General features: G+C 40.9%; 1 protein-coding gene across 5 annotated transcripts in view; it reads left to right on the top strand.

Moving 5' to 3' along the window:
* Positions 1–5,714: 5,714 nt before the first annotated feature.
* Positions 5,715–11,552, top strand: part of LOC148016413 (beta-galactosidase 9-like) — a 214,661-nt gene continuing 208,823 nt past the window's right edge. For all 5 annotated transcript variants that reach the window (XR_015688038.1, XM_087663741.1, XM_087663739.1 and 2 more), the window contains exon 1: positions 5,715–5,982. Coding sequence is in view for 4 of the 5 variants with exons in the window: in XM_087663741.1 (XP_087519867.1) it covers positions 5,809–5,982 (174 nt within the window). In the remaining variant the exon portion in view is untranslated. The remainder of the gene's footprint in view (positions 5,983–11,552) is intronic.

The following is an 11,552-nucleotide window of genomic DNA, read 5'->3' as shown; positions in this document are numbered from 1 at the left end:
GTTGTAATTACTACAAACCGGCCTAAAACCAATGCTAAATCAAGCTGAAAACACAGGGTATTGACCAAGTAATGAATTGTCCACAAACTCAATGCAAAGAATTGTCAACTAAAGGTGACTGTATGCATAAAGAGTGCAATAAAGTGCAATTATAGCAAGATTAAGTACATCAATAAAAAATCAATGAAAAAGAGGGGCAATCACTGATGTAAGACAAATTGCAACTGCCAGGGATATAGCTCCAACTAGCAATTGAGTGAAGATGCAATTGGCACTGAGAATTGTCAAAGGATTAGTGTGTTAATCTAAGATACATCCCATAAGCATAAACCATCATGCATAGAGTGGGTCTCAAAGATAACAGAAGAGACCAACTAAAGGCACAACGGAGTGAGCAATGTAATAGAAGCTCAATACATAACCAGCTAAGATGCATACATCATTGACAACATCGTGAACAGAGATAGGCGCTAGTCCAAGAAGAATGTCTGATTAGCCCACTAAGGATCAAATGTGTACATGAAACATGACAAGAGCATGTACATGTCACCAAGTCCCACGATCTCACTATTGCGAGGCCCTCAAGCTCAATAGTATAACCAAATGCTCAATGTAACATCCAAGTGTTAAGTAGTAGCTCCCATTGGAACAAAAGTTGAATGATGCTAGACAAGCAAACAAAGCTCAAAGCATCATGTGGAAGGCATCCATACATCCAAGATCCAAGTAGCATATATCTAGGAGTATTTGACCACAAGTAACTTGCAAAATACTTTACTAGAGCATCAAATAACCATAAATATTAGTGAATGATAGTTAATAACAAGATTCAAAGCTCCAATCTCAACTCAAAAGCAATCCAAGAGCGTAATCAAGCATGTAACATAAACCATAAGCATCAATATATCACCCTAAATAATCAGTAATTAAGCACCCAAGAGAAATATGCATATGCTTTCATTGATAAAATAAGCTTCAACCTTGGTTATTACAGTAGTTAAAAACCTCTATAAAATTTAGCAAAAGAGTGCTCAAATTAGTCCCATAGCATTCAAATACATTGGCATTACATCCCCACATGATCCAGCATCAAATAGACATTGCGGGGAGCATAAGTGACCTCAAGATAATGAATGAAGTGCTCTCTTGAACTATGTGACAGCAAACTCACAAATTGTGAATCAATGGTTAATCCCAAGAGCTCCAACTAATGCCCAATACTGAATACAAGTACTCGGAGAGGTATTGCCAATGATCATTAGGGATTCCAAGAGTCCTAGGAGCCTGTTAGAGACTAGAGGAGTGATCGAGATGAGTTGGGGAGATCAGGCTAGGAACATGTGCAAATCACACAAGCTATCCTAGGGGTGTTGTAGGATGTGGTGAGACAAATGGGGGCCAAGGCAAGCTCCAAGGTTTGCCAAGGAAGGCTTGGAAGAGGTCTAATGCAACTAGAAGTAACTTGGAAGACATTGAGTATCAAAAGTATACCTTCAAATGAGAAGCCATGGTTGCCAATGACGAAACCTTCAAATGCAAGCTAAAGCAATGTTGGGTTGAGCTCCTCAATGCCGGTGCAATGGCTTTGATACCAGTTGAAGGGAGGTGAGTCCTGAAGTGGAAGCACAAGCTATGGTGGAAGGAGCAAGAGCAAGAGAGAGAGAGAGAGGCACAAGATGTGGGAACTCCAATAGTCACTAGCCTTCCCTTTATTCAAATGTCACTGAAAGAATAAAGGATAAAGTGATAGTGATGGATGCTTGCCAGCTGCAGTGTACAGGTGTGTGGGTATGCGAATATTGTCAGTGTAACTAATACAAGGGTGGCTAGGCATAGGTGCCTTTACCCCCAACACTCTATCATCAACATGACCTAATAGATGTTGGATACATGAGTGGGGAGGAAAATTTTGGGTCTTTACATGACACGATATACATAAGGATTCATCATGGAGAGGATCTAGGCTTGATAGGCATATGTAAACCAAGGTGGCTAGTGGATAGTACCTCAGCCATCCTTGAAGGTGCTAATTGAGATGCTTGACTCATATCACTACCAGATTTAGGTGATTTGCAAGATATCTTCCCCACAGGCATTGAATCATGGCCAACACCCTTTATCTTCAACACATCCTTCTTAAAGGATAATAGATTTATGGAAGAGTTGAAAGCTAGTTGGAGAGATGCTAGCATTGTGATTGAATTTGTTGCGGGTAGAGTGGAGAAAGAGATTCAAGCAATAGTTGAAACATCTAAAAAGCATGGCACAATTAAGGCTTTCTGACATACAAGGGATGCTCCTACAAATATTGAATATCGATGATTTCTTATGGCCATTTTTGTTGATTGGCATGATGACAATACTTTGGTGTAGCTCCTACAAGGATTTGAGGGCTTTCTTAGAATGGACAAAGGTTAGAAAAGTGAAACAATCAAGACTCAACTTGGGCAAGGGGTGGGGACTTCCTAGAAAAAGATGCCCCCATGTCTACATACTTCAAGGCCCTTTAGCATGAGTGTAGGAGGGAAAATGTAATGATGGTTGAAGGCGCAAAGGGAAACAAGTCTATGGATGAGGTTTCAATCATTGGTGTTTTTGTCAAGCACCTATCTAGCATAGTAGGTACACCGCCACCAAATGAGCTAGATTACCACACATGGCTAGAAGAATTCTTGGAGCAAATGGATAGGATGGCCGAACAAGAAATTTCATGCATGTTAGCTAGGCCCTTTTCTGAAGATGAGTTATAGTATGTCATAAAGGAAGATGAAGAGGGCGCAGCCTCCTAAACCTAATGCCATCCAAATAGAGGTGTATGGAGCCTTGTGGGAGACTCGTGGAAAAGACATATGTGCATTCCAAATGAGTACACGAGAAATGAAAGTATACTAGCTAAGGTAAATGAAGGAAGAGTGAAGTTGTTGCCTAAATCTCTTGTGAGGTCCAAATCGGACTGATGGCACCCACTAACAATGTTAAGTGTCACATACAAAAGTATGGCAAAAGCCCATTAATAATTTTAAATGTCACATACAAAATTATGACAATAGCCATGGCCCTACATGTCAAGTTCTTACTATCATTTATTCTTCACAAGGAATATTTTTTTTTAAATTTATGGATGCAAGATATACGATGCTATTCTCAACCTTATGGTAGCTATTTAGCATGTAGTAGAGTTGGGAGGAACTTTGTATTAGTGAATACAGATTTAGACAAAATCTATAATAGGCTAAGATGGGATTTCTTGTTGGCAACAATGACCAAATTAGCCATGGGGAAGGTTTCTATGGTTGCTACATTATTTATGAATGCTTCAATACATGTGGGAGTGAATGGCTACATGCCATAATTATTTGTGTAGCATGGATCAGACAAATAGGGATGGCCTTAGCACCCCTACAATTTGTTATTGTGACTAATCCAATGCTCAAAGTAGGAGGGGAACAATACATGGATTGCCTCTTCTAGATGGCTCACAATTATGCACCTAACTATTTGTTGATGACAATTCAAACATTGTCAAAGTAGAGAGGACTAGTGTGGAGGAGCTTCTTAAAGTTTATGACTAGTATTCACAATTGTTAGGGGCTATTCTAAGTTATCCAAAGATTGAGCTTTAGTTTTTGGGATTGGAGAAACCTCCAAATCGGCTTTAATAGTTAGGGTTCAAAAGGATCAAGCTAGGGGAAATATTCAGGTATCTTGGGCCACCCATAGGATTGGCAATCACTATAGGTCAAAAGACAAACTAGTTGATTGCTAAATTTGAGTAGAAATTGTTGGTGTATTCTAGGCAGCTTGCATCCTTTGGCAGAAGGCTAGTTATCATTGACAAAATTCCTACCCTTTAATCATGTTTGTCATAGCTATGATACCATTCCCCAAAAGCCGATGGGCGAGGTTAGAACTCATGAGAAAGTTTTTGTGGAGTTTTAGAGAGGAGGAGAGGCAACATGCAATGTCTTGGGATGTAGCTCATACAAAAGAGGGGGGTCTAAGACTAGAAAAGGCTAAAGATAGAGCAAAGAGACTTGCTTTCAAATGCATCATGACTCTAGAAGGGGATGAGCTGTGTGCAACCATGTGCAAATATGCTATAATTAAATCTAAGCTCCCAAGGGGAAGATGAAAATTTCATACTTAGGAAGATAATGCTTTAGCAAAAGGGAATATCAAATTGAATGCCTATGAAATGATGAAGAAAATTTTGAATCTAGGAAAAGGGGTGGTGAAGGAGCTACCATGGAGTGATGGCAACTTGTGAAAAGGAGACATCACCTTGCTCTAATGCATATGGAGTTATCCTCAGGCTTCTAAAGAAAATAATGTCTTGATCACCTCCAACAAGATTAGGATTGCACATAAACTAGCAAAGAAAGGCATGCAAAGATGGATTGACATTGGGACAAGCATAAGCAAAAAATTATGGAGATAGACATGATCACTGCTGAATTTGGCCTAGTATGAGAAGATAAGGAATGGGTGATAGAGATGTTCAAGAAAAAAAAACGTAAAATTGGCCACCAACACCCAAAGTGGGGCCAATAAGTACACGGAAATGCTTGGCGAATCATAAAGGAAAACTTGTAGTAAAGATGAGGAAGAGAAGAGATCTCTCCAAGCTTAGTACTAAGGTTATTTTCAAAACAACTGGTTCATGGAAAAAGAGCTTCTTGCACCCTTATAAGTTGCTCGGGGAAGGAGATTAACTAAAGTTTGGAAAGCCACCCGAAGCAAGAAGTTTAATCTTCTATCTCGGAAGGTGATAGCCAAGAAGAAGGACCATGTGGGCAAACTAAAGGAGATCAATCCAAATTGTGTTTTTTGTGCTAAACAAGATTAATTCGGATTGTGTTTTTGGTGTTGTTCATAAGGAATCGATTATGGTGTGTTTATTCTAGACTTGTAGTGAAGCAAGGTTGACATGGAGCAAATTAAAAGAGAGGTGTTGGATTGTTGGCATGAACAGTATAGTGAAGATGTGCTCAATGTTCTTTGGAGATAATGGAATCCTTGATGACGAAAGCCTGGAGTTATGGAATGTTGTCAAGGCCTTAGTTATCAAGCATGTATGGGATGGCAAAAATAAGGCATTTATGAAAAAAGAAAGGAAAAGACCTTTATTAGATGTGGTTAAAGCTTGTAAGGAAGATAAGTTAACATGCTTTAGAGCTTTAAGAAACAAGGCACACGTGTATGGGATGACAAAAACAAGGTGTTGATGAAAAAAGAAAGGAAAAGCCTTTACTAGATGTGGTCAAAGCTTGTAAGGAAGATAATTTAGCATGCTTTAGAGCATTAAGAAACAAGGCACACGTGTTTAAGATATAGCCTAAAGCATCTTAGAAGACATAGCTAAGTGTTGGACATGAGTATTTTTTGGTACATATTACTTTTTAATGTAAAGCTCATTTGATTTTTAGAAAAACTTATCCAATGGATAAAAAAAAACTTTTCCAATCGAATCGTGACACAGCGGTTTGCACGTAGGCTGCGTTGTAGGGGTATGTGAGTTCAAACCTTGTGCACCGCATCCCCAAAGGCATAACAAAACGTCTATTTGACAAGTGGCATCTAATTGATGCTGTATCTAGTTACTTATTTTACTTGCTTAATATTATGCATTACAAAAAAAAACGTCTATTTGCTGCTTTATAAAAAGATAAAAACCAACTTGCACGAATTTGATCTTTTGATCTTTTAATGTTGCCTCGTTCACGTTTTGCATTTTATCGCACGCACTCTGATCTCTGTCCGTGTCCAGCTGACTTACGTTGAAGGCGGGGGAATTGATCCCGTGAATCCATGGCTTCTGGCCGCCTCCTCCCCGTTTTATTTCTTGTCATTTTAATGGAGATCTATGGTAGCATGAGCAGAAATCCCTTTAACGTGTCGTACGATCATCGATCCATTCTCATTGATGGACACAGGCGCATGCTCATATCTGCTGGCATTCATTATCCTCGCGCTACACCCGAGGTCCGTTTCACAGAGAGACACACACACACACACACACACACACACATGCACAGAGAGAGAGAGAGAGAGAGAGAGAGAGAGAGAGAGAGAGAGAGAGAGAGAAGGGTATGAAGTTTCACACAAAAAGTGTGCGTGCGTCTAATAATTCTTTTTTCAAACAAAGATAGAAAGAAAGATATATATTACGTAAGGCCAAGGTGGCTTCTGAGACAATCCAAAGAGCATCCATGTTTGATGTCCTCTCATGAAGTGGTGATAACAATAAAAATAAGTGGCCCATGAGAGAATGCTGATTTTAAGTGCACAATGAGACAATGCCAGAATACATGCATGTCTAATATCTTCTCTTTCATCGGTAGAATGTACACTTGTATTTAAGGAATTATAGTGAGAGACTAGAGAAAGTTGCCAGGTGCATTCGAGTTGTATGTATAGAATGTCTGCACATGATGTCAGCTATGATATAGTCCCTAACCACTTGATTGATGTGCCTGGTGGTGAGTTTGTGGTGTCTCATAATGATGGCTTCGATTTTATGGTGTGACATCCTTGGTTGTGATCCTAGTAGATTGGGCCATCATGCTTGGCGGAGTGAAATGGCTTTTTCTAGTGTGACTCTGCAGCGATGGAGGATGTTTAGCAGCATGGCTTTATCTCTACTAGGCTGGGTCTGTTTAGTGGAAAAAGTTCATATTTGCTCCTTGTGTAGGCTCCACTAGGTGAGCTGGCCTCTTATCTTGCAGTTTTATTGTGTGGCAGCTTTGGAGCTTGAAGGGGAAGATACCTAGGCATCTTTGGTCCTTGTACTCTAAGAGGTCTAAAGCCATCACAAAAGAGGCATGGTACTTCTCCTATATGTCATAGTATACCGTACATTTGCATATGTAGTGCTCCTTTGTCTTATGCTCTTAGTCATAGAGCTAGCAAATCTATCCTTCGCTAGGGTATTTGTCCATTTGCTTGCCTTTGTTTGTAGCTTGTGAAAAAGAGGAGGTGTGAATCTGCTCAATAGGCAGCCTGTATACCATATGCATGTGTGTGGGAGAGAGATGGATGTCCTTGTATAGTGTGTGAATAGTGAATCCCTCATTGAAGAGACAAGAAATGACTGTGATAGAACTCCGTCCTCAATCCTAGGGGGAGTGGTAGGTGGGTCCATGTCCTCTCAGTCTCTATCCTTAGGATATTAGCTTTGATCAGCTAAGAGAAAGGGAAGGGCAATAAAGACTAGTCAAAAGGTGAAAGGCGGTCATTATCTAAGCCATGTAGGCTTATCCCAATAGTCATCCGTGAAAAAACCAGCAATCGTTCATACCCTTTTAGGTGTCTAGATGAGGTCAGTGCCACTGGTGCGGGAGTTCTCATAGTTTGTGCAAAATAGTCATTGCTCTATAGAGTGCCTCCTTGACTACAAGCACTACTCCTAGGTGTGCTGTTACGATGGGATGTGGGTTGGAGGGCTCATTAAAGAATTGCACTTGCTAGTTATATTGAAAGAAAGATAGAAAAGGTAACATGGGAGGGTTACATATTTGTTGAGTGCATGAGTTACTTTATACTGGTAGGATATTAGCTTGGATACAATAGGCTTGTTGGCAAAAAGTAACAGTCTGAGAGTATACCTGTTTATATTATCTTTTCCAAAGTGATTAGGAGAGCAATGAGCGGTTGTTTGGGGCAATGAGCATTAGATGGTTTGGCTTCAGCTATGTGTTGGGCCTTCATCTCTAGTAGATAATTTATGCTTTTATCATTAGTAGTGTTGAGGTCCATTAAAGGGTTTTGGTTCTTGACTTTGATATGTTGCTTCTTAGCCTCAAATTTATCCATCGCGATACCTAAAAACCTAAAAGGAGATTTATGATTATTCAATCGTTTTTGTTTCTCCAAACATTCCATGGGTAAATTTCTCTTAGCCAATTCTAAACCAGAGGGATAGCATTAGCTTTCTCAAGTAAAAGTTCTTTCCAAGATATTGAGTGTGGATGACATTTACAGATGTGTAGAAGGTTCCATCGAGCCCATTGGTAGGGCATGTCAAAAGACGATGTACCAACAAGACAGTAGGGTTTACGAGGAGGAACACGGAGTGAACTCGGCAAACATGGAGAAGAGAAGAGAAGAGAGAAAAAACTTTGATGAATGGAATGACGAAGTTTTGAATCATGGAGTGGATGTGATGCAAGGAAACAAGGGTGTCGTAGCACAAGGAAGATGATGAAGACAGCCACGAATTACGAACTGCAATGTCCTCCCGAAGGGGTGTGAGGGTAGTGGAGAGGCTGGAGAAAAGAGGTGTCAGACTGAATGAATCGGCCGTAAAGAATGAGTGACAGAGGCAGGCTATAAATAGGCAAGAGACTATCTAGGGTGGCGTCCAGAAGGAGGATGTCGACTGTCTATGGTGGTGCCCCACTGTGGGCCCCCATCCTCTTTTGGGGTTGTCCATTGTGACACCCTAAACGCAAAACGCGAAACCCTAAACGCAAAATGCAGAACACAAACGCATGTGAATGGTTTCTTAATATCTCTTCTCAGGCCCAAAAAGGGAAGAAGAGGAGTGAGATGGAGATGGAATGTTATAGGTTGAAGAATGCTCATGTAGTAGGTGCTACTTGGACAATGTCCCTCGTGGAGAAATTATTCACTTGCTTAATAAGTACCCTAGTACAAAGATGATGAAATCATGTAATGCATAGGAGGAATGTCGGATTTTGTGTGGTGTTGAGAACCGTAAGGATATGCTTGTACTCGATCTCGAGAGTTGGCTTCATGTTGACCAAGTGACCAAGGCAAGAAGAAGAGGAGGAAGAAGATGTAGAGGATCCCTAAGATCCAAGATTTCCACATGAAAGGTAACCTGCAGTAAAGAATAGTAGATAGAGTGAATCGGAGAACTCGAAACTCAACCTCGGGAGAGAAGTTACTAGCTCCGTACATCCATGCAAGAAGGAATACAAAGGCCTCGTCACCAAAAGTCGCCTCCAAGGCCCCGATCTAGGTAGATCCTCGAGATCTTGGGAATCAATAGGTGAGATGACTGCTGGAAGGAAGCCACCCCATCCAAGGGTAGAAGAGGAAGATAAAAGGCCTCTGCCAAGGTGTGCGAAGGATTGAGTGGTGGGTGGGGACTCCCTTTGAAACTGGAGGAATAGGAGTCCCCTTTGAAGTCGCAGTAGATGTAGATGTCCCCTCGGAGACAAAGAAAGATCATCCCCCTTTGAATCCCTCTTTGAGGTAGATAGGGAATCCAAAAGACTCATGGATCACGGACTTTGAAATGTCTGAGGACGAAGGAAGTGCCACCAGTCATGCCGAAGAAGGTATCTGGGGTGGTGAAAAAATCCCAGAGGTGGCCTCTCGAACTTGAGTAGGCAAGGGTGGAGAAGGGTGGGGCTTAGATTGAGCAATGAGTGGGCAACAATTGCTACTTCTCAATGGAGTGGACTGGGAAGCCGAAGAAGAGGAAGGAGTCTAGTAGCCACTGTCTCTCGAAGGAGTGGAGTGATGAGGAGACGGTATCAAACAATCACTGTTTCTCGATGGAGTGGACTGCAAAACTGCGGGCTGTGGTAGCCACTGTACCCGAAATAGGTGGGAGAAGACTGCCGCTGGCATTGGGACGATCTCCCGTGTTACAAAACACGGATCTAGAGCATAGCACTGACTATGGAGGATGGAAGTCGATAACAAGACTCATAGTGACATAGACCTTGTTGCTTGCATGTTCCCATGCTTGCTGTCCCATGCTTGCATGTGCATAATTACCTCGTTGCCCATGTTCCCATGGATTGGTACTACTAAGTTGGCCATGCATTTGCACTTGCTACCCCATGAGTACCAATTGTTTGTGCTCATTAGGCATTTTGGGCTCTTCCAAAGAAGTCTTAGGCATTCCCTTTGGTTCTTGTGGCTGTCCCGAAGCTATAGAAGGTGTCTTCTTCTCTTGTGGCTGTCCCAAAGCTATAGAAGGTATCTTCTTCTCTTTGCCTTTGCTATCCTTCCTTGGGGCATTCACGAATCAAGAAAACTAGGGATCCTTCGCCAATTTAGCAAAAGGATTTGTTTCTATACGCATTTGATCCTTGAAGCTATCATTGAATTCTTCAGTCCCTTGCAAGTCATCAATCTCTTTATGCATTGAATTGCCAACATTTGGGTCATTTTCCACATTTTCAACTTGCTTTCCATGTTTAGAACCATGCCCAAGATCGGTCATTGCATTTCCCCCTTGACCACGTGACTGACCAAGGAGTGATGCATCCTCTCCACTTGATCGTATATCACCATGTAAAGATGTGCTTGCTTTAATTCATTGCTGAGAGCAATTTCAGCACTAATGCAATAATCCCAAGCTGCAATCAAGTGCCACAAGCCCACCAATTCAAAGAATTTGATGGTATCCCAGCAAAAAACCATGAAACCAGCCCTCTTGTGGATGGGTGGTAATTCCCTAATTACAACTCAATTATAGCAGCAACTTTTATTACAAAACTAAGAAATGCAAATTAACTCACAATCTTGGACAATGGATACCCTGTTGGCCCCAAAACTGGTGCCCCTTTCGGTATTTCTTTAACTTAATTGAAGAAGAAGTTGATGTACAATGGAATTTTTCCAATCCCTTTCAGTATTTTAACTCCCCTTTCGGTATTTCTTTAACTTAATTAAAGAAGAAGTTGATGTACAATGGAATTTTTCCAATCCCTTTCAGTATTTTAACTACCCTTGCTATTCAAAATGACCAGCAAGTGTTCAATCTGATGTGCCCCTTGATTTGGACAATCAATTGCCTTTACCCACTTTGATGGAGATGGAAAATGCCCCAAATTCATTGATTTGCTGATTCCTCCACTTGAATTTGACTGAAAATAGCTTCAGTCTTGTTGAATCCAAGTCTTGGGGCTTTAAATTTTTGGCACGCTTCCCGAGGCTGTTGCTAAACCCTAATTTCTGTTGTAGGTTAGGGTTTATAGTGAAGAAATTTGAAATTTCTTAGCCTTTGGTGATCTTACTGCTGTAATCTTCTGAGCAAGGTTGTAGAAAGACTAGGAGATGAGAGAGAATGCTGAGGAGAGAGAAAATCCAAACTTTCTTAGCGAAGAATTGAGGAAAATCAATCATTTACTATTGTTGCTCTATCTCAATAGCATGTAGATGCTGTCGCTTGCTATTGGGAACCCTCTTCTTGTTGTTGCATGGAATAAATGCTGCCACTAGCAACCCAAATGCTATTGCTTATAGTTTGGGGGTCCCTAGGAGCTATTGCTTGTAGCCAACCTTCTCTTGCCTGCTGGAAAATGGAGGAAAGACAGTTCGAATCAACTCCAACAACTCTGCACGATTCACAACTACAGAATGGTCATGTTTTTTCTCTTCTTTAGCCTCCCATCAGCCTTAATAGGCAAGTTTCCCAAATGGCAGCCTTCCCAAATGGTTTTTCCACATTATCCATAATTAAATATTAATTTTCAGTCTTTAAATACTAAAATCAATCTAATAATTATTGCAATGTCCAAAAAAAATATGACTAGCCAATAATTAAAATGGCTAGGCAGCTTCCATTCTTG

This window comes from Lygodium microphyllum, chromosome 23 (assembly GCF_053477565.2).
Source record: "Lygodium microphyllum isolate KBCC chromosome 23, Lygodium_microphyllum_v1.1.10, whole genome shotgun sequence".
In the NCBI taxonomy this organism is placed as follows: Eukaryota; Viridiplantae; Streptophyta; class Polypodiopsida; order Schizaeales; family Lygodiaceae; genus Lygodium; species Lygodium microphyllum.
The sequence above is the reverse complement of the archived record's forward strand: the minus strand, read 5'-3'. Positions and strand labels throughout refer to the sequence as shown.